Genomic DNA, 24231 nt, shown 5'->3' with positions numbered 1-24231 from the left:
CAACGGTTTTTGAAGTACTGTATCGCGTACAAAAAAGTACATGGACAGATGGTCGGTTGGACTGAGCTCATTTTTATATCCCCTGTCTCCGACATTGTCGGATGGGTGGCAGACAAAGATGGCATGCAGTCATATTTCAAACTTTTTAAAGCAGAAAATTAGTTGAAAGTATCATTTTATAATCTTACATACTTCACAAGGAAATCCTTCACTTGAGTGTTTGCTTGTATGTTCACAGCCTGAAAAAGCAGTTGAGGTTTATGAGCAAGCTACAATCAATGATGCAGAAGATGCTGAATTGGCCAGTAAGATTGGCCATGCCTTGGTTCAAACACATGACTATGAAAAGGTAATGTTTATTTTGCTTGCTTTATTGTTAATTTTTTATTTTTGCTTTATTTTGTTCCACATCAATGCTGACAATAGTTTGACCAGCACAGATATTGGCCAGCTTTATGGATGGTTTGAATTAAGACATATATATTGTTTCGGAAATGGCTATTATTGGACTACTAAATATAGGATTAGCTCAGATCCCCCATTAAATGCATGTTAGCTGGATTGTATGGTAAAATGGACGTTACATGTGTGTCGGGAGATGTAAGAGGCTGTTTTATCGTTTGTGCGGTGGAACGGGAGCTCCCTCTTCTTCCTTCCCCATCCTGGACGAGGCCCCGCCCAGTCGGCTGAGAGGGTGTAGCCAAAAAGAGGAAGTGAAACTAAACTGAGGGGAGGAGTTTGTCAGCTTCGCTGAGGGAGGCGTGCTCGGTGTCGAGGCGAGCGAACGAGAGAGAAAATGGAAAGAAAATGGGTTCAGTTTGGGGCGAACAGTCGCTCTTGAGGCATGCTCATGTTTCGAAGCGAGCGAATGGAGGGACAGTGTGTGGACACAGTTGCTCTCGAGGCGTACTCGTGTTTCGAAGTGAGCGAACGAAAGAGAAACTGTGGTGAAAAGGTTCAGTTTGTGTAAACAGTCGCTCTCGAGGCATGCTCGTGTTTTCGAAGCGAGCGAACAAAGGAGGCACAGCTTACTGGCTGCATCATCATGATAAACATGAGTGGGTTGAAAGCACTTCCCTGCCTTAAACCAATGTTCACACTGGACTCCTCAGACATCCTAGGACCAACAACGACTCTTCCCTCCATTCCTTTGTACGTCCCTTCCACCAACCTGACTTCTGCTTCTGACACTCCCATCCATCTCGGTGTCGCCATCACAATCTCTCTTGGGACAGTGTCGTCAGCCTTCTCCAGCTCCACAACTCCCAATGCCATTTCACCTTGCACCTCCTACCTCTTCTCCACCAGCTGTCTCAGCACGAACATCCCATCCTTCATCCCCCGACCCTTTCTATACCGCTGCTGCTCTTTTCCGATCTCGATCTCCACACTCTTCCTTATCCTCCCGTCCAGAATCCTCTCCAGCACCTTCATTACATGACTTAGGAGCATAATGCCCCTGTACTTCCCCGGATCTTGAACATTACCATTCCCCTTTCATTTTGGCACAATCAACCCTCTCCTCCAATCCTCCAGAAATGAACCCTCACTCATACATATATTCAACAGCCTCTTTGTTCAACTGACTCCGACTTCTTCTGCTGCAATTATAATCTCTGTACACATCTCATCAGTGTCTGGCACTCTTCCCTTCCTCACTAGTATTGATCTTTAATCATGTCCTGATTTCTGAGCACAGTATTCTCTCTTTCAGACATTCCATTCATCTATCGTATCATTCTAATCTCTGTTCTTTCCATTATTTTTACATTGTCGACTGACGGTGCCTATGCTTTGCATCCAAACATCAATATTGGTCTGATGTAGTCTTTATAAGCTCTTACTTTTACAGATAATTTCATGGTTCTGATTTAATTTTTCCATTTTTCAAACACATTTTGCTTCAAAACATGCCTGTTTAGTCGATTGTAAAAAGCATTGAACATAAATACCAGTTGACTGGTAATTAAATGATTACCAAAATGTAAACATTTAAAAAGTAGAAGGGCACTCGGGAGAGCACATACCTCCGCCACGCAATGCCTGATCCACGAGAACGTATCGGGCCCAATACATTTTTGAAATACGTTTCATGCTATATATCGTTTTTGGCCCTATCTCTCGATGGTGAAGAATCACTTAAAAAAAATTAGAAAACTATTTTAATGATGGGGAGAGTAAAGAGGGTGAGTGAGGAGGGGTATGGGAACAATTAGGGGTGGGGGAAGGAAAGACGGTGAAAGATGAAATGAAGGGAAGGCAGACTTGCTGTGGAGAGTTAATTACGATTCATACTGTCTCATCAAAATGATTCTGCAGAGAATAACAGTGAAGATGGAAACAAAATAATGTCTGAAATCAATTTTATACCGGTCATACTATAAATACGGCCCAGAGACAAACATGTCCGGATACGAACACCGCCCCGATGCGTCCGGAGACGAACACCGCCCCGACGCGTCCGGAGACAAACACTGCCCCGACGCGTCCAGAGACAAATACTGCCCCGATGCATCCGGCGATGACACCACCCCGACATAACCACCGTTTGGATATGTCCTGAGAGAGAGAGGAGGGGAAAGTGAGAGAGGTAGGTGTGGGAGGTGGGTGTTGCACTGTATTGGAAGGGGGTAGAGCAAGGATGGGGCAGCGAGAGAGATGGGGAGGAGAGTTATCAGAGAGAATATGTTATGCTTTATGAACAACACACACACATATATACACACACACATTAGTGCTATGCCGATATCGGCAATCTTTCGGGACTCGGCAGGTTGTAGTCGGTGTGATTTCCGTCTGCAGTATGTACTGTGCTCAACCCAAAAACCTTGAGTAGCTTTCACCGAAAAACAATGTTGCATTTATATCGAAGTTTCGGGGAGATGTTCACAAAGATGAATCTTTATAAACAGCTGCGTGTGATTGGTGGGGAAAATAAAATTTGCTCAGTAGTTTTGAAAGCATATTAATATGGCAAATGGCTTTGAAATCGTGTTATTTCACCGCTCACTCAGGAAGCCGGAGCAGGAACCGCTCGCTCAGGATGCCGGAGCACAAACCGCTCGCTCAGGATGCCGGAGCACAAACAGCTCGCTCAGGATGCCGGAGCACAAACCGCTCGCTCAGGATGCCGGAGCACAAACCGCTCGCTCAGGATGCCGGAGCACAAACCGCTCGCTCAGGATGCCGGAGCACAAACCGATCGCTTTGGATGCCGGAGCACGAACCGCTCGCTCGGGATGAGGGAGCACGAACCGCTTGCTTGGTATGCCGGAGCACGAACCGCTCGCTTGGTATGCCAGAGCACGAACCGCTCCCTTGGGATGCCAGAGCACGAACCGATCGCTTAGGATGCCGGAGCACAAACCGCTCGCTCAGGATGCTGGAGCACAAACCGATCGCTCAGGATGCCGGAGCACGAACCGCTCGCTCGGGATGAGGGAGCACGAACCGCTCGCTCGGGATGAGGGAGCACGAACCGCTCGCTCGGGATGAGGGAGCACGAACCGCTCGCTCGGGATGAGGGAGCACGAACCGCTCGCTCGGGATGAGGGAGCGCGAACCGCTCGCTCGGGATGCTGGAGCGCGAAGCGCTCGCTCGGGATACTGGAGCGCGAACCGCTCGCTCGGAATGCCGGAGCGCAAACCGCTCGCTCGGGATGCCAGAGCACGAACCGCTCGCTCGGGATGCCGGAGCACGAACCACTCGCTCGGGATGCTGGAGCGCGAAGCGTTCGCTCGGGTTACTGGAGCGCGAACCGCTCGCTCAGGATGCTGGAGCGCGAACCGCTCGCTCGGGATGCCGGAGCGCGAACCGCTCGCTCGGGATTCCGGAGCGCGAACCGCTCGCTCGGGATGCTGGAGCGCGAAGCGCTCGCTCGGGATGCCGGAGCGCGAAGCGCTCGCTCGGGATGCCGGAGCATGAACCGCTCGCTCGGGATGCCGGAGCGCGAACCGCTCGCTCGGGATGCCGGAGTGCGAACCGCTCGCTCGGGATGCCGGAGCGCGAACCGCTCGCTCGGGATGCCGGAGCGCGAACCGCTCGCTCGGGATGCCGGAGCGCGAACCGCTCGCTCGGGATGCCGGAGCGCGAACCGCTCGCTCGGGATGCCAGAGCGCGAACCACTCGCTCGGGATGCCGGAACGCGAACCGCTCTCCCGGGATGCCGGAGAATGAAACGCTCGCTCAGGATGCTGGAGCGCAAACCTCTCTCTTGGGATGCTGGAGTGCGAACTGCTCGCTAAGGATGCCAGAGCACGAACAGCTCGCTCGTGATGCCGGAGCGCGGACTGCTCGCTTGGGCTTCAGACCCCAGCGAGGTTACCCAGGAGACACATTAAGACCCCCAAGATCACGACGGCTGAGGATGCGCCTGATAAAGGATATCATTAAATATGGCCATTGATTAAATTATCTTCAAAAAGGTTGTTTCAATAAACCCAAACTTTTAAGTTTCACTCATGCACTTCCTTTAGTATGCCTGCAAAGTTTCAGGCTGCTCGGTTTTATGGTTTTGGAGTTATTAAGGACACACACACACACACACACACACACACACACACACTCTTATAAACACACACACACACACACACACACACACACACTCGTATAAACACACACACACACACACACACACACACACACACACACACACACACACACACACACACTGCCATTTGCTTGTGTAGATTAGCAAAATACATTCTATGAAATGGAGATAGGGTTTGGTGTCATGTTGAGATAAATGTGATAACTGTGGTTATTTAATAAAACAGTTGTGGTGAAAATTCAGAGTTCTTGGCTGCATCTCAGTCGTGGTTTCGTTCACGAATGCATGATCATTGTATGTATCGAGCTGACACTGATAGAACATTAGATAGAATTGCTCTCACATAGAAAGATACATCAAAGGGTAACTAAGCCCTCCAACAATAAGCCTGACTTGCATGCCAGTCAAGGCCTCCTAATGATAGCTAATATGATGTAGAACACCTAGAATCAAAAATATTTTCACAGAAGATGAGGCAGACTTCAGACTACTAAGAAGCACATTGATAAATTTGTGAACCAGCGGTGATTTTAAGAAAATCTTTGACTTTTTGACAAAAGTCTCTGTATACTGAAATTAAAATTGATACATCTACCCTAAGCTTGTCTTCTTTTCCTTGTGCTATGCTCTATACAGCGCATTGGTTCAGCCGCAGAAGTTTCTTTGGCTTGCATTACAATCCTGGATTGGTTGTCACTCTGACATAGGATACTCGGCTGTGTGTGCAGAAATTTGGAATTTGTTCAGGATGCCGCTGATAACTCACCTTCTCTTTGTGAAGGACACCATGAGATTCTTAACATACACTCATTAATATTGGGAGATAGGACACCAAGATAGGACACGAATTCCCGATTCAATCTGAGGGACGGTACACACATTGATGAATCGCCCTGCACGCGAAACGCCAGTGTCACAGTTTATAGCTTTGTCGAGATTCAAACTCAGGTTAGACAGCTCAGAGCCAAGTGTGTATGCACACAGACACATACTTGCCTCGATGCACATGCTTCAGATTATCCTGCCAGCTGTAAACTTATCAAAATTAATAATAACCTTTATATCCTCACAACAATTACTGGTTCTACACTACGAAAGTTTACACTACTAAAGGAATTCCTTTTCTTCCTTGATTCTTTTCAATCTGTTTTTGAATCAAATATAGAGGAGGAGGTGAGGGTTAGAATTTGCACGTGTATGAGAGGCAAATGAAGGAGAGAACAATTTATACTTTGTGCACAACGTAAAAATCATCTCATAGTCATTAGTGGATGCCCCAGTGCTCCTCATTGCTGCCGACAGCACAAAAGCAAAGTATAGCTTTGTGACTTGTTACGAGAAGAGTTGAAAAAAAAATCAATTCCCGATTCAGTCAAGTACTCTTCGGGAGAATTTGATCAATGCAAACAACCTCAGCGGTATAGTTCGCTGGAACTATCTTTCTTCTTTTTTGAAATGATTTTTTTTTATCAACCGCTGTCACAACGGGAACCCAATGGGTTCACGGGTCCTCTAGTTATTTATAAAAGTACAGTTCCATGTTATTGGCATTAAGGTAGAAATTGTGCTGGTGCATGTTCAACCATAATGGATCCCATTACCAAGGCACTAACATCTTTTGAAAAAACTTGTCATAAAACAGAGACAGTTGGCACCTGTCTGTAGTTACTCGGATGCAGACCTTATGCTTCTGAATATTTTCAGGAAGTGCCAATGCCAAGAAAGCCCTGAAAATTGACAGTTGTAAAAGGGTACCTCATCGGTTCCATTCCACATTGGTGGTGGTGATGAAGTCCCATATACCCAGTGACAATCAAGGATGTGTCTGAGACTAGAATTAATCCTCAACAAGTTACCACTCCATCACAGGATTGTGGAAATTTTCTGCTGAGCAGCCAAAGGACTTAAAGTGACAGTGCTTCCCCCAAGCTCAGTAGCTGTTTGTCTCATCTCACAGTCCCGTGTTGTGTCTCGAATATCTTTGTCTGTATATCCATGTGTGTGAGATGTGTGTATGTGTGTGGCAGCTCCACTACGGGCCTTAGATAGTGTAGAAATTAAAATTTAAAAACCTCACCAGTGAGGGAAATGCAATATAGTTTTACCAAACAACCTCACTGAGCTATTCCACCACTGAGATAATCCACCATTGATACCCTCCCCATCTCACAATGATAAGCCACATATTTGGAAAATAATGTACTTAATTTCACCTAATTTACTTTTCAAAAAGTATTCATAAATGCAAGAATTAATGTGTAAAACTGAAACCCATGTTAAATTGTTGGAAATACCAAACACCAGCAATGGTCAAGTTTTACCCTGCATGTGATAATTAAGTTAATTGAACATAATCCTGGTGTTGGCTTCGTGGTTAGAGTAGCTAGCTGGCTTGGGATCTTAGGGTTCTGAGTTTGAGTCCTGTTGTCTGCTGAATTAACACGAGGTGGGGTTGACTCAGCCTGTCAACCTTCTGAGGTCAGTGAAATGAGTACCATTGTACTGGAATGGGGGAACAGCATCAGCGCAATAGTTGTGCCCCAACAAATTGATATCAGATTCAGGAAAGTATTGATACTTGCAGAGATTGGGCAAAATATTGGCAGATGGAATTTCACCTGACCAAGTATAAAGTGTGGGGATGGGAAAGAATAATGAAAATAGAGATTACAGGATGCAAGGGGTAATTTTGGAGTGTGTCACACTTGAGAAGGATCTGGAGGTGGTAATAGGTATGGGAGGTAAGCAGGCAGCACAGTTCCAGGCAGCAAAAGGAAAAGCAAACAGGGTTTTAGGCTGTATAACGAGGGGGATCATTTACAAATCAAAAGTGCTGTGCTGTTGGCACAAAAGGAGTGCTGTTGGTGGGGGTCTTGTCAAGGGGGGTTGTGTGGTTGATGTGTTTTTAAACAAGCCCTTGCCCCCTCTCCTGGGGGGAAGAAAATAAAAAAACCTGTAAAAAAAGAAAAGAAAAATAATAATAAAATAAAAAATAAAAATATTATTTCGTTAATTAAAAACTTTTTTACATTTTCATCCTTGGATCTTGTGTGGATAAATTAGAATGGTGTTCGCACAGGTATGATAACCTCAATGGCCTTCACCTGTGTTGGATTTCCTTGGTACCTGGCAGCCAAGCTACCATTGGCAAGAAGAAGAAGAAGAAGAAGAAGAAGAAGAAGAAGAAGAAGAAGAAGAAGAAGAAGAAGAATGAACATCACACTTGCAACTGGACTTTATCAATTTAAAGTTGATCAGTGTACATGTTTACTGCTGTAAGAAATGAGCTGTGGCTGATAGGTTAAGCCCTTTGTCGGAGAATTAATGTCAGTCACACCACAATTCTTGTTTGGGCTTTCTTTTTTTCTGTTTAGGCCTTGAGCTACTATGCAGTTGCAGTAAAAAGTAAGACACAAAGCAATCTGCATCTTGATCTGTCACAGTTACTTTTGAAACTGAAACAATATGAGGAAGCAGCCAAGGTTTTGGAGGATGCTCTAGATCACCCAGCAGGTAATTATGCCCCTCTTGGTCTGCAGTGTGCTGCAATTTAATTATTGCACTGTAGTTTGCAGCTGTGTACCTTTATAATGAAGCCTTCATGCTAAATGTGCAGCACATCCCTATCTATGGTAATCTGCAGAGGTTCCTGTCTATACTGATCTTCAGCAGGTCCCTCTCTGTCTATGCATATTCAAAGCAGGTCCATGATTGTCTGTGCTGCTCGGAAGCATGTCCTCCCTTGTATATGCCGATCCGCAGTGGTTGCCTCAGTCCATGCCAATTCACAGCAGGTAGCGGTCTATGCCAATCGGCGGCAGGTTCCCTTATACATCAATCCACAGCAGATCCCTGTTTATGCCCATCCTCAGCAGGTCCCCATCTATGTTGATGGTCATCGAGTCCCTATTAACGTATATTGGCAGTGGGTGTCCATCTATGCCGATCAGCAGCACGTCCCTGACTACACCGTTTGGCAGTTGGTCCTCATCTACACCAATCCATTGTGGGTCCCTGTCTACACCAATTTTCAGTTGGTCCCCGTCTACGCTGATCCCCATATAGGGGAATCCACAGTAGGTCTCCATCTGCACCCATCTACGTCGATCCACAGTGGGTTCATCTCTGCACCATTCTACAGGAGTCCTAAACTATGCCATTGTGCAGTGGGTTCACATCTACACCAATCTGCAGCAATTTCCCATTTTTGCTAACCCACAGGAGGTCCCCCTCTATGCGGCACCAGGCCCCCCTCTACCCTGATCCGCAGTGAGTCCCCGTCTACACGGATCGGAAGCGAATCCCCGTCTATGGCAATCCATAGTGGGTTTCCATCTTCGCTCATCTGCAGCATTCCAGTTTACATTGATCTGCAGTGGGTTCCCATCGACACCGATCCGCAGCAGGTACCATCCATCCATCGGTACCATACTCAGTTTAGAGCGTCGGTGCTGCCGAAGCAGTCTCTTGGGCTATTGGGCACAATCCTGGAAGGGACGCCACTCCAGCGCAGGATACTCGAATGGCTCAATCATCCCAGTAAGCTGGTACTCATTTTGCCGACCTCGGAAGGATGACAGGCTAACTCAACCCCCACCTGGTATTAATTCAATGGAAAAGTGGGATTTGAACTCAGGACTCTCGGATCCCAAGCCTACCACCCAAACCATAAGCCAACACCAGTCATATGCAGTAGGTACCCCTCTACGTCAATTGGCAACGTGTCCCTATCCTTACCTGTTCACAATGGGCCCTCATCTATGTTGGTTAGTAGTAGGTCCCCACTTATGCCGATCAGCAGTGAGTCTACATTTATGCCAGTTGGCAGTAGGTCCTCATCTATGGAAGTTGTCAGCATGCCCCCAACTAAGCCCGTCAGTATTAACCGTCCCATGTGCCGACTGGGCAGCAGCTGCCCCTCTGCGTCACCAGGCCCCGTCCACTCCTCATTGCTGAGTGAGCAATGGCCACCCCTCAGTGCCAACCAAGTAGCAGCCACCCCTCTTCGCTGACTGTATAGCGGCTGGCTCTCAGGACCTACTGGGCAGCGGCAGCCCCACCACATGAACCGGGCAGTGACCACCACTCTGTGCCGCCCAGATATCAGCCATCCTCTGCACTGACCGGGCAGCGGCCACCTCCCTGTGCCAAGCTGACAGCAGCCAACCCTCTTTGCTGACTGGGCAGTGGCCATCAATCTGTGCCAACCAGGCTGCACATGCTCCTCTGCGCTGACTCTGCTGTGGCCTCCATTCTGCTCCAACTGGGCAGTGTCAGCCTCTTGCTCGATCAGGCAAGAGCTGCCATATTGCTATAACCGTGCAGCAGCCGCCATTTTGCTTTGATTGGTTAGTGGCTGCCCATCCATGCTAACTGGGCTGTGCCGCTCCTTTGTGCTGACTGTACTATTGTTGTGGGGCTGAGTTTCAGTGGCGAGCACGACCCCGAGATGGAGCAGTAGAGTCGGCTCCACCGAACACCCGGAATTTATAGGTCGTCACCCCGGATAACTCCGGAGCCGATGAGTCCCTTATCGGACCGAAGATCGCCAATAGGTCGACCGTGTGGGATAGGGTCGATTGCCAATTTCAATTTACCTAAATACCCACGTCGTCCAAACTACCGGGGAAATTCACCCTCGGCCGACTCTGTCTGATCCGAGTCGCGTTAACGGCTCGGATCCGGCATAACTGAGTGGAGTTACCAGAGCCGCCGGACCGAATGCACAATTTGCCGCTTCCCAATTTTCCAACATGCACTGTGATAAACAAATAAAAGAAACACAGAAATGAGCTGAAGCATTTAACAGGGGATTTATGTATAATGGGGGGAAGAGGGAGCACGCAAGGAGCAGAGTTATCCGACTATAAGAAGAAATGCAAATAATGTACAAGCGAAGAGCACTTAACAATTCCTACTTACAGATGGGCCCACACACAGACCCACACACCCAAAAAGAAAATGGACCCGATGGGTCTTCTGTCGGTCAAGCCGGCCCGGGGTACCTGCCCCGCCTCGTGCGGTCACACCGACTCGAATCACCACAGTGGGACTCAAACCCACGACCCGAAGTCCATGACCACGTCCGTCTGCAGGGCCCTCGTCGACAACCACTCACTGGCTTTGGATGCCAGGTTGGAAATGCCTGGATTGAGAATGTCCTCTCCCACCAGGAACGTCTCACACACAATCCTCGTTGCTTGGCAACACGCCACGATCTCTTGAACTGGCGAACGCTCCTGCCACGATCACACCGTCTCTCCACTCGCTGGTCCAGACCACCACTTCTTCCTCTTCAGGGGGGAGAGATTTCTTTTCTCGCCACTCGCCTCCTCATTGGACGGTTCCGTCGCGCGATTCGCTCGTCGCCCCCGTGAATGGCCGAAAGGGGCACCAAGTGCGCTGATTGGACCGGGGGGGGCGGGAGGGGGGCGTGACGGCCGTCGCGGTGGACCGCCCCTCAAGCAAGGAGAGTAATATCGTCCTTCGTGGGCGACGCTTGTTGGTCGACCGTCGGCAACCTCGTTCGCATCCCCCGGATTGGGCGAGAGAGACGTCAGATCCTTGTGAACTCCGCCCACGTACGTGCTGACACGCACGTGTGCAATGGTGCCGGTGGAGGATGGTGGAAGGAAGCGAAAGCAGATGTGGTCATTGAAAGTTGTTGTTGCAGCTGTAGTAAGTGTAAAAATCCTATCTATAAAATAACTTTGCAGCGCATGCACACTTAATTCCCATTAGACATAGGGGATGGATTCTAACGAGAAACACATACTTATCAAAATAACTAAGCTATGGGGACGGCTGTCTGTCTGTGTGCACAAGACTTCCAAATTCGTAACACGATGTCCGCCCCTCTGTGTTTATTGCGTTGCGGCCTCCCCTCTTTTGCCTACTGGGTATTGGCTGCCTTTCTGAGCTAATTGGGCAGCAGCCACCCCCTTTGCACTGACCGGGCAGTGGCTTCCCTTGTGTGCCGACAGGACATCTGTTGCCCTTCTGAACTGACAGTCAGCAGTTTGCACAAACCTGGCAACAGCCAATCTCCTGTGCCGACTGGGCAGGGGCCACCCATCTGTGCCTGATGACCACCCAACCTGCCCCTTTGCACAAACCTGGCAACAGCCAATCTCCTGTGCTGACTGGGCAGGGGCCACCCATCTGTGCAAACCTGGCTGCACCCCCTCCTCTGGACTGATGGTGCTGCGGCCGCTTCTCTGTTCCGACTGGGCATCCACCGCCCTTTTTGGCCGATTGGGCAGCAGCTGCCGTTTTTGTTTTGACTGGGTAGCGTCCACTGATATTCACCAACCTGGCAGCGTCCGCCCCTCTACGCCAAACCGCCAGCATCGCCCCTCTGTGTTGACCAAGCAGTGGCCATCCATTTGCATTGACCAAGAAGCGGCCGCCCCTCAGCGCACACTATGTAGCAGCCAACCCTCGGCGCCGACATGGTCGCAGCCATCCATCTGCGACAACCGGGTTGCTGATGCCCCTCTGTGCCGACCAGATAACGACCAGCACTTGTGCCGACTGGGCAGCAGTTTCCCCTCTGCACTGACCAGGCAGCGGTAGCTGCATTGCACAGATCTTTTCGTGTCTGCCTCCCTGCGCTGACCTGGCAGCATCTGCTACTTTGCCCCAACTTGACAGCAACCACCCCCTTCTACACTAACCAGGCAGGGGCTACCCTTCTGTGCTGACCACCCAGCACCTCCTCTCTGTACCGACTGGGCAACGGCCACCACTTTTCACTGACCGGTCAGCAGCTGCAGCTTTGCGCTGATCACACAGAAACACCCCTCTGTGCCGATCGGACAGTTGCCGCCCCTCTGTCCTGACCTGTCAGCAGCCACCAACTTGCGCTGACTGCAGCTTCCGTCCCTTTGTGCCGACCGGCCAGTGCCTGCCCATCTGAACCGTCCAGACAGTAGCCTCTCCCCTCCATGAGGAAGAATTATGCAGCAGGCCACTCTGCACGCAGCAGTTCCTTCTTTATGTCATGCATGCAAAAGTTATTGCTCTTTCTCAACTGTACAACAGTCCACTCCCACTGATCCATACATCATGTGTTTTTATTCTGTGTTGTATGCAATGAATTCTCACTAATTGTCTGTTGGTAACTCTTGTTTGTCGACGAATAAAATTCTGCTTATTTTATTTTTTACAACCGACCAATGTTGTCCCATTGCAGCACTGCTGAATGATTGTATTTGTTCCAGGGAATGATCTGAACATGTTGATGTTGGATGTAAAATATCTGATGCTGTTAGCAGAAATTTACTCCAAATCTTTGGACTCTATGAAGGCTGTACAGCATTTGACAAAGGTAAGAATATGTGCAAATATTCCTGGATTGGATGGTGCTTAATTTGTACAGCAGTACTTCAAAAAGGTATGTCATTGGCTGCAGGCACGAGTGGTACAGGCACAGGTCCTGAAAAGAGTGCTGTTGGAGCAGCCTCGCTTCATACTCACACAGAAGCAGCTGTCAGCCCAGATCAGTTCTCAGCTGGCAGAACATGCTCAGGAGCAGCAGGACCTTGAAAATGCCTTGAAGTTCTACAAAGAAGTGCAGGCATACTGCAACAGCCACATGGTATTGATCTATATTGCATTGTAAATCAAATTTGCTTAATTATCTGGAACTGTCCCAGATGTATAACTTCAGCAAGAGTATCACGGAGAGCCTCACTGTGTGTACGTAACAGAAAACTTGCTTGTTGTTATCACCTATGAGACTAGTAATGGGTGAAACATCCAGGTAGATATTTCTGCTGGTCCACCCCAACATCAAAAAATGTCTTCAGGAGATCTGCCGGCCATCCTGGGACGCTGAGAGAATCAATACTGCAGTGTTATTTGCAAAATATTATTTTTGATAAAATAAAATGTTATTTGCAAAAAAATATTGCGATTATTTCACCAATTTGATGGGTATGTGGTACGATGGAAAACAACAGAATTTGCTTCACACAACCGTAGAGAAAAAAAGTTAGTTCCTTTATTTTTGACTTTACTAGCAGGGTACCTGTCGAAGACGGGTAATGTCACTGAAATGAAAGCATGTGTTTGATGTGGGATACTCACAGATTCAATGGAGTCAATTTCATTATGAGAGGGTCTCTTCAGTCGTCTACTGGAGCACATTTTTAAAAACAACATTCCTCGTTTTGTTGTCTGTGGCATGGACATGCAGCCTGCATCTTGATCCAACTCTTGATGCCGCAACGTAAAACATCCCGTTGGAGAAAACAGATGTACATAGATTTAGTCCGATGATTTTGAACGACTGTCCTTATGCTTTGTTTATTGTCATGGCAAAGCAAGATCGTATGGGAAATTGTAGTCGGCGGAACTGGTATGGCAGGTCACTGTTTGATGGTCTAAGCGGTATCCTTGGAATTAACGCGTTTTCCTGCGATCAGTTCACCACAAAAATTACATTAAGCCCCCTTCCAGATAGTAAAGTAAATAGCTGCCAATTGTCCGGAGGCTACGATGTGATTTGGCGCTCCAAATTGGCACCAAAATTTGGCGTTTCTGTCTTGTATAGATATTCTTGAACTCAAGCTTTTATTTTTTTTACAGGTGTTACTTCAGCTGGCAGGCATTTACCTGGAGCAGGGTGATCTGGATAACTGCCAAAAAATGTGCATCACTGTGATGAATGAGGACAAAGACAGTGATGCTGCTGCCATGGCAAGTATATTGTAAAATAAAAATTAGAATATGCTCTATGCAATAATCACTGTGTACACTGTAATTACATATGGTACTCTATTTGCAGTGTCAGTCTGTGCTCCACGAGATAACCCAGAAATACTTTTTTTACCAGAACTATTATGTCAAGGTGTCAGCAACATCTTTGTCTCCATATGCTAAATTTCAAAGCAGATCAGTACAGTGGTGACCTTAAAGTGAGGATTTTGGGTTGGCATCAATGGGCGTATGGTTTTTATCCCCCGCCGCGTGGCGGAAGAGGGATATTGTTGTCACCCAGGTCGTCCGGCTGTCCGTCCGTCCGTCCGGGCATCAACATTTATAGCTCTGAGTGTGATAACTCATAAACTGTTCGCCATATCGATTTGAAATTTGGGTCACATATGTACCACCTGAAAAGGAAGAACCCTATTGATTTTGGGCATGGCTGGATCCAAGATGGCCGACTGGGGTGGCCATCTTCAAAAAAATGTTTTTTCGCCATATCGATTTGAAATTTGAGTCACACATGTACCACCTGAAAAGGAAGAACTCTATTGATTTTGGGCGTGGCCGGATCCAAGATGGCCGACTGGGGCGGCCATCTTGAAAAAAATGTTTTTTGTAATAAATGGAAAACCGCTTATCTGATTTCAATTATTTTTGGTTCCTACGTTCCTCACCCCTGGGGAACTTTTTTGAGATGATGACCAAATGGTGTCTTGTTTCCAATTCACCTCCCTCATTATCAGGAATATGTATCACCTTTTTCATTCAATGGCGGGGGATTCCCCTTCTCTGATGGTATATTTTTTTTATTCCGCTGACGAGCAAGTTGCCCATGCCCAAACGAGATTCTATGGGATGGAAGCAGGAAAAATGCAAATGGCCTCTTCCGTCATCAAGCCGGCGAGCTGGAAGCAACAATTCACATTTATTGTCACATCTGATGCAATTTAAATGCACTTATGGAGGCGAGGTGTTCCATTTGAAACTGTTCGATATCTGTGGCGTTTTGATGCCTCGGGTCCGTAATAAAAATTTGTATTGGTGCCAAAGCCGGTGACCAATTGCAAATTAATTGGATGATGCCAGCATTATTATTTATTTGGATTTTGAACTTGTAGAATTTTAATGAGCCTAAGTATAATTATCGTATCATTATTCGATTGTTTAAAACACATCTGGTTCACTAATGATTTTCAGCGAAGGTAATCTGCCTTCCATACCTGGTCTGGTGTTGGTGCTCGCCCACACTTTGTTGTGCAACTTGGGATTGAACACAAAAACACTCCTGTCTGCTTCTCCATGAGCCTAGAAAAAGTAATTTTGCTGTGTTACTTAAGCTGCATCAAAATAAATGGACATATGTTGTCTTTTAGAGAAAACTAGGATGTAACTGAACCAAACTTGAAATCTTCACACCGGCACTCCGGGTACAATAGGCCCATGATCGAAGTTAGTCCACCTGCGCCGGCACTCGGCTAAACGTCGTTCGTGACCATCTAAGACGAGCCATTTGTTGACACTTTCTCTCCATTTATCCCATCTTACTGACGTAAAACGTTTGACTTCTTCATTCGCTACATTGTCCTGGTGAATAATACACTGGGGAGCATCCTCACTGGCCATATTCATCAAAAATCGCCAATCAGTGATTTCCTCCCTGCAGCAAACTGCCATCTTGGACAACTTAGCTGGTCACATGACAGTCTGACGTAATTTGCATACGATGTCAGCCTATCTATTGGCTGTCAAGGCATCACGTGGCCCACACGTGATCCGAGTGGAGAAAATTCAAATGAGAGAGCGTGGGAATGCATCGATTTTCAAGATGAAAATACACAATAACTGCAGCTATTTGAGTGGAGAACTTTTGCATACGTATGTATTTGGATATATACGATCATATTATCAAGGTTTTGTCTACCCCCCCCCCCCCCGATGAGTGGAACGAAAGTTGATTTTCAGGCACTTTCTGAGCCATGGCTGATGGCCTAAACTGGTACTTCCAATGTTTGATCGAGCCAATTTTAAGGACCCATTTGGAGGGTCACCAGGGTCCTTACGCAGAGGGTGGTACCCAGCAGAAATAACTTTCTATATGTCTTTTGATACTCCATTCATGCCCCTGTGCTCAGATATTAGTACCTCGTTTGTTTGAGCTCAGGGCCCCGGGCTCCCGGTCCACTAGTTTCGGAGATAATTTGTTAGGCGATTTCCATGAGCGGAGATATTTTGACGTCATAACTTTTTTCTCGGAGGAATTTTCAAAATCGGATATCGTTACTGTCTGCGCAGGGTATTTTTACATATATACGCCAAGTTTCAGGAAGTTTTGTTGAAAACTGTAGGCTGTGAAACAAAAAAGTCCACAAGAACAACAACGTGAGTAAGACTGAGATCCTCCACGAGGATCTAAAAACACAAAATAATGGATATGTATGTATGACGAGGACTACCGTAAGTTACTCCATCTGTCCATCCGTTGGGACCATACTCTGTGCAGTGTGTTGGTGCTGCCGAAGCAGTCTCCTCGGCTATTGGGCACAATCCTAGACGGGTCGCCACTCCGACACAGTATACCAGCAAGTTAGTACTCATTTTGTCGACCTCGGAAGGATGATAGGCAGAGTCAACCCCACCGGGTATTAATTCAACAGCCAAGCAGGATTTGAACTCGGGATCCTTGGATCCCAAGCCCACCACCCTAACTATCAAGCTAACAACAGGCATATAAGTTACACCATCACAGCCAATAAAAATGAATGAAGAGAAGATATTCATTTGAGAGTTATAAAAGCAAGTGCCTTATTGGTGAGATTGTTAATAATTACTGGTGCAAAAAAATTAGGTACTGGTACAAATTAGAACGGTACTCGGTAGAGCGCATACCTTCACCAGGCTGGACAATTTACATTTTGTATCCCACTGATAGGCAGGATCTGGATTAGAACCTTGACCAAAATCTAATTAATTCACCCTCATCCCACACGCAACATGTCCAATAAGTTTCTTCTAAATCTGTCCATAACTTTTTTAATATCCTGCTCACAGAGAGACAGACAAACAGACAGAGGTGAAAAAAACGTCACCTCTATCCACCTTCAGTGTGGAGGTACAAATGGCACATCACCTTACTTGGTTAATTGTTTTGTTTTTTGGGTGGAAAACAGAAATTAGCCTCTCTTTTCTCAAATTATACCATTGTGGCCATGAAAATTGTTTTCCAGCAAAGATGTGACAACATTTGAAACATAAATGCAACTAAAACGGACACTCAGTTGAGCGCATACCTTCGCCAACGCAACATTTTGCCCCCCCCGCCCCAGAAACCGTTGATTGTGAGGGTATTTAATCGCATACCACATCTGCCATTTGATATGTGTTATGATGGCTTGAAAACATAAAATTTCCTGTGTCATATCGCATATCACAAGATTGGGCATTGAATTCACAACATTTTGGCATTGGTTGCATGCAAATTGGATAAAAATCGAGCGCACTATGGCAAAATGACGATTTTGACCTTTTCATGACCTTGACCTTGACCTTTGTACTCTTAATTTTGTAATTGGTATTAGAGTGTGGGGAACAGAACAGTCAACATTTTGGTGTTGGTTTCATGCAAATCGGATAAGAATTGACCGTGTTATAACTAAAACCGCACATTTTGCAATGTCGTGACCCCCCCCCTGACCTTTGACTCCCAACCGCTAATAAGGGTTATGACGTCATTCTGTCATGTCACATATCACAAGATGGGGCATTGAATTCTGAACATTTTGGCATTAGTTGCATGCAAATTGGATACAAATTGACCACGCTATGGTAAAAAGACGATTTTGACCTTTTCATGACCTTGACCTTGACCTTTGACCCGATCGCCAATCTAATCAATTGGTCCATGGATAATAACCAATCATCTCACCAAATTTGCTGCGATTCAGTTCAATACTTTTGGAGTTATGCGAATAACAAACAAACAAACAAACACACATATTCACAAATAAATAAATAAATAAATAAAAACAGCGATCAAGACAACCTTCGCAACAAAGTTTGCGAAGGTAATGATGATTCAAGATTGTTATCCTGGCACTCATCATGTGCCACTGACCTTACCATGCTCAATTAGAAATCTTGAAGAATGAGTTTGTTTATTTGTTTGTTTGTTTATAAATTAATTAACTGGCTGGTCTGGTTCCTGCAAAATTTCGGTGAGTGGAGATGTGCATGGCACTGTAAGGGCATGGTGCAAGCTTGTAAGTAAAGATGAGGTCTTAAGGCACGTTGAGGAACTTTAACATCTAAATGAAATGCATTAGAACAAATCGGTGCAAGTTTACATCAATCACAAGAACATATGGATGCAGTGGCCAAACAAACAGGATATGGGATTATAACGTGAAATCTCAAATTCATGCCTGGGTGTAAGTCTCAAATTCTTGTGCAAGTCCTGAAATGAGAATACCATTTTGTTTTACTGACATAATTTTCCAGATTTGTTTTTGTTTTTCAAACACTTGGCATGCCTACACATCGCTTCACTGACAGGTTCAATCAAAAGACAGCATGTTGTTCTTCACAAACATATTGCATGGTTATTTGTGAGCGTCAATGAGGATATAAAATGAAGTAAAACACAAGAGAAATAATCTTTTGTAACATTTAATTGTTGTTGTCGTTGCTCTGGTTGTTGTTTGTGCACTCCTTCCAAGTACTTTTATATATTTTTCTATTCCTTCTTGAAGTATTACTGTATAAAATTTTGTGTGCTCCTTCCATGTCCTTCCAAAGTAGACAGGGGGAACCCCTGGCCTGCAGGCCAGATCCAGCCTGTGAAACGTTTTTATCTGGTATGTGTGGTAATATTTTGTTCAGTATTTTATGCAGCTATTATAACCGAACTTGAAAACAACCTGAAGAATAGCAACAGGCCAATCTCAGAAATCACATTGGGCAAGTTACTTGAAAATTGCTTTGAGTATTATGACTGTTTATTAAAATGTATATGATTTCCAATGTTACTTTTATTTAGTTAGTATCAATAATCAGAGTGATTAGTAATGTTACAATCACTTTTAGCTCACCTGGAACGTAGTTCCGGGGAGCTTATGCAATCGAGCAGTGTCCGTCGGTGAGTGAGTGAGTGAGTCCGTAAACACCTCAGTCATTATCGCTTGAACAAAACGCACGATTTTGATGAAACTTGGCTACAAGCTTCACATCTGATGCCTAATGAAGGAGTATTAACCACATCAAATCCGCACTTATTTACGGGGTCTACGGGGGGGGGGGGTTGGACATCCCCCAAAATAGGTATTTGCTCTCTCCTCCAAAACTACACACACAATTTTGATGAAACTTGACCACAACCTTCAACACATGTGATGGACCACAGTGTATCGAGCACAACAAAATCTGCACTCATTAAAGGAGTCTTGTGGAGGGGGGGGCTGACCCCCCATCCATCCATTGGGACCATACTCTGTGCAGCTCGTTGGTGCTGACAAAGCAGTCTCCTTGGCTGTTGGGCACAATCCGAGATGGGTCGCGACTCCAACACAGGATACCAGCAAGCTGGCACTCATTTTGCCAACCTAGGAAGGATGGCAGGCAGAGTCAACCCCACCTGGTGTTAATTCAACAGCCGAGTGGGATTTAAACTCAGGATCCTAGGATCCCAAGCCCATCACCCTAACCATTGAGCCAACACCAGGCATGGTTAAACCCCACCAAATTAGGTATTTGCTCTCTTCTCCGAAACCACACATAATATTTTGATGAAACTTGACCACAACCTTCATCACCAGTGATGTATCAAAGTTTATCAACCGCATCAAAATCTGTGCTCATTAAGGGGGGTCTGCAGTAGGGTTTTTGACCCCCCCCCCAAGGAATAGGTATTTGCTCTCTTCTCCGAACTACACACACAATTTCAATGAAACTTGACCACAACCTTCATTACCTGTGTGATGTACCTAAGTTTGTCCATGGCATCAAGAAATTCAGGGTCCAAGGAGGTCTGCGGAGGGTTTGAGTGACTTGCTTCAGATCCAGGTGAGCATCAGAACTGGTGGTCCGATGTTTATATCTGCAGTAAAAACAGTCAGAATGATTATTTACATCACTTCTCTGCATATGTGGTTTAACTTGCGAACACATGCATATAACCAACATGCAGCAAGTTGACAATACAGCTGTTACAGTCCTCACACTAGGAAAGGTGTCCCTCACCTGTTCTAAAGGGTTCCTGCTGTCATAGAATAATAAATGTTACACTTGGAACCGCTACATTAAGCACCCATTCTCACGTCTTCTTCCTCAATCCGGGAAAGAGAGGCTTTTAAAACGGGCATCTTTATGATTAAACGACACAAATGTTTCTTCCAAGTAAATCTAGTATTAGCTTTCCAACCAAGCAAATCCATTGTGTGTGTGTGTGTGTGTGTGTGTGTGTGTGTGTGTGTGTGTGTGTGTGTGTGTGTGTGTGTGTGTGTGTGTGTGTGTGTGTGTGTGTGTGTGTGTGTGTGTGTGTGTGTGTGTGTGTGTGCGCGCGTGTGTGTGTGTGCACGCGTGCGTGTGTGTGTGTCATTTTTTTTGTGGAGTTCCACTGGAGCTTTCTGATGTGGAGTGTGATACACCAAAATAATCATCATGACCTTCTGAGTTGATTAGGCTACTTAACTACAAAGAATCCAGAAGAATTCCCATGTTTTAAATGCATGCCATGTTAAGGTGTATAGAGCAGCTTTATACATCCTTCCACAGCATGGTATTCCAATTACAAATAATTAAATAACAAAAAGAATGATAACAATACAACAGATCATATATTAATTAATACTAATAATATTAACAATAATAATAATAATAATAGTAGTGTCATTTGGAAATAATAATAATGAATGTGTAATCTCCGCCCTGGCCCAAGCTCATCTGGGCTTGGTGAAAGGCAAGCTAATGTTCAAGCAGTACAGCAGGCAGGTATGCTACAAGGCCATGAAGTCCAATGGAAATTTGGTCCAGTGGACCAACGGGCCCAATGTGTAATCTCCGCCCTGGCCCAAGCTCATCTGAGCTTGGTGAAAGGCAAGCTAATGTTCAAGCAGTACAGCAGGCAGGTATGCTACAAGGCCATGAAGTCCAATGGAAATTTGGTCCAGTGGACCAACGGGCCCACTCGTATGATTAAACAGACACAAGTGTTCCAAGTAAATTGATCATAAGCTTTCCAATGGTACCACTTTTATTATTCTACGACAGCAGGAACCCTTTAGAATGAAAACACACGCACACACACACACACACACACACACACACACACACACACACACACACACACACACACACACACACACACACACACACACACACACACACACACACACACACACACACACACACACACACACACACACACGCGCGCGCCTGGACGGATGCTTCTGCTTTTAGTCTGAAGAAAATGGATCTCACCATAGAGCTACATTATTTGGGCATTCAATTTTTACCATGCCCACATGCATGTGTGCATGTATATTTTTCTTTATTGAATTCCATTTATTACCTCCACTCTCAGGTTGAATATACAACTTCATACAAATTGGATTATCATTTGAGCACCAGTCTGAGCAGTCTCAGGCCAAGCATTTTAAAATTCCTTGAAAGTGATAATGTACAATCAAAACAAAAGAAAACGAAAAGACAAACAGTGTTTGCTGTCCTCTTTCTTCTAGATGCTGGCAGATTTGTGTTTCAGGAAGCAGGAATATGAAGAAGCGATTGTTCATTTTCAAAATCTTCTCAAAAAGAAGCCAGGTATGTTGTATCATCTACGTTGAAAGTCAAGTAAGGAAGGAGGGGGGAAAGACACCTTGTTTTATCCTCTAACATTTATCTATATACAAATATTAGCATTGATATTGAGTGAAGATATCCATAACATCAGTCACCCAAAATGAAAGGTCAAGTTTGAAATTAATAAGTTGTCTGTTTTCCACTGTGTAAAAATTGGCAGGCTTGTGCCGAGCAGGCTCTGCCCAACTTGGATCTGCCCAGAGTTGCTGCTTAATAAAATATCCTAATTCTCTTTTTGGTGGATGAAATGAAATATCTTAAAGCATCTGGAGAAAAGCTTTTTTTTCCTCCATACGACCTCTCACAACACAGAAAAATGTGAAAAGATGCACCTTGTTGATAAATATCTGTGAAAGAAAATTTAAGAGAACTCGAATGGCACTCGGGAGAGCGCATACCTCCACCAAGTTGAATAGTTTACGTTTTATTTCATTTTTTGGGGGATCTGGATCCACACTTTAACCAAAATCGAATCGGCCTGTTCTTGTCGCCTACCTAACTCCTCCATCAAATTTTGTCATAATCCGTCCACAACGTTTTGAAATATCGTGCTATACAGTACTACTGTATATCGATTTTGGCCTTATCTCTCATTTGTGAAGAATCACTTTAAAAGTTCTCGTATCTGGATCCAGATCTTCACCAAAATCTAATGAATTTGTCCTTGTCACACACCGAACCTCTCCATCAAATTTTGGCCGAATCTGTTCTCACCTTTTTGAGATATCCTGCTCACAGACAAACAGACAGACAGGGGTGAAAACTTAACCTCCGTCCACATTCGGTGGCGGAAATAACAAGTCCCCCCCCAACCCCCTCGGCCATAAAATACTTTCTGCCAGAACTATGTCAAGGTGCCATCAATATCCTTTTCACCATATGCCTTGTCTTGTCATTATTTTTCTTGCACATGAGGTAATGACTGACATTTCCTTCGTGGCATGACTCGGTCCTTGAAACTGCACATGGGAAAGCTCTTGGCCAAACTGTATCTGAGCTGGCCCAAAATTTCTGTCGTGGAAAAAGGGGTATTATTTTCGACAGCAGATTTAAATATATATTGTGTTTTCCTGGGAGTTTAACCCCCACCTGGATGGATGGCCAAGCTTCTCCCTTGAAGGCCTTCAGCCGAGACTCGGAGATTAATGCGCGCGTGGGAAGGGGGCACAATGGCGGAGGGGCGGAGGAGCACAGCACAGGGGTGCTGCACCAGGACAGCACAAGGGGGGGGGGGGTGGGGGTTATACTCGAACCCCACTACAATTACACGGATACAGTGACTTAAAAGGAAAACATTTAATGAAAATAGACAAATATTTACAAAGGACAATAACTCAAAAGGTAATGATAATAATGGAGTAAATAAATACTACAGTTGAGGTGCCCCTTCACACAGACTCAAACACAGACAAAGGGAAAACAAAACCAGAGAGTTGGTGTCAAAGCCACCTAATGCTCGCCTGTTTATACATTTATCGTTTTAAAAGACTAGTCTAATAATATTTTTTATAAAGCATTGCAGTGAAGTCTGATCCAAATAATTTTAAAGCAATATATGTATTTGTATATTGTAATCAGTAAAAAATAGTGTGGTAGATAAAAACATTAGAAAGGAAATAACTTGCACCAAAAACTTTAACATTTTCACGCTGACGCTGACGCTGACGCTCATGCCGGGGTATCGCTATATAGCTCTCTGTTCTTCGAACAGGCGAGATAATAAAAGAAAATCCCCTCCTTTTGAGTATTATTGTACTTGCCTTGGCCCAGAGCTGGTCTATGTGGAACTTGGAATTGAGGTGCTTCTATTCGCACGTGCAGACGCAAACAAAATTCAACAAAATGGTGCCTCCATGCTCCTCTCATAATGGGACAAACGCACGTCAGGAAATCCGAAAGCGGCACTCCACACCAAGACTCAGAGACCCAGTGCAATGGCTTCGTGCGCCGATCCTCCTCACCGACCCAACCAAGAGCCAAAGCCCAGCATCTTGCTTCACCACACGAGCCAAATTGCCTCATTACAAATACAAGGATCGTGCCATCCTCCTCGGCGTGCACTCACCCTCCACTCTCGCCTTTCCAATGCGCAACCAACCCTTCCTCTTTGATCACGCCT

At 45.5% G+C, this 24231-nt stretch overlaps 1 protein-coding gene across 4 annotated transcripts in view; it reads left to right on the top strand.

Moving 5' to 3' along the window:
* Positions 1-24231, top strand: part of TTC21B (tetratricopeptide repeat domain 21B) — a 183855-nt gene that overhangs the window by 105577 nt on the left and 54047 nt on the right. For all 4 annotated transcript variants that reach the window (XM_085872748.1, XM_085872747.1, XM_085872751.1 and 1 more), the window contains 6 exons: positions 239-349; positions 7925-8063; positions 12773-12879; positions 12964-13149; positions 14142-14252; positions 21992-22073. In XM_085872748.1, the coding sequence (XP_085728874.1) occupies positions 239-349; positions 7925-8063; positions 12773-12879; positions 12964-13149; positions 14142-14252; positions 21992-22073 (736 nt within the window). The remainder of the gene's footprint in view (positions 1-238; positions 350-7924; positions 8064-12772; positions 12880-12963; positions 13150-14141; positions 14253-21991; positions 22074-24231) is intronic.

The sequence above is a fragment of the Eptatretus burgeri genome, chromosome 3 (assembly GCF_056783735.1).
Source record: "Eptatretus burgeri isolate ZD-2024b chromosome 3, Ebu_testis_v1, whole genome shotgun sequence".
NCBI classification, from domain to species: domain Eukaryota; kingdom Metazoa; phylum Chordata; class Myxini; order Myxiniformes; family Myxinidae; genus Eptatretus; species Eptatretus burgeri.
Note: the sequence above shows the minus strand (reverse complement) of the source record. Positions and strands in the feature narration are given on the sequence as shown.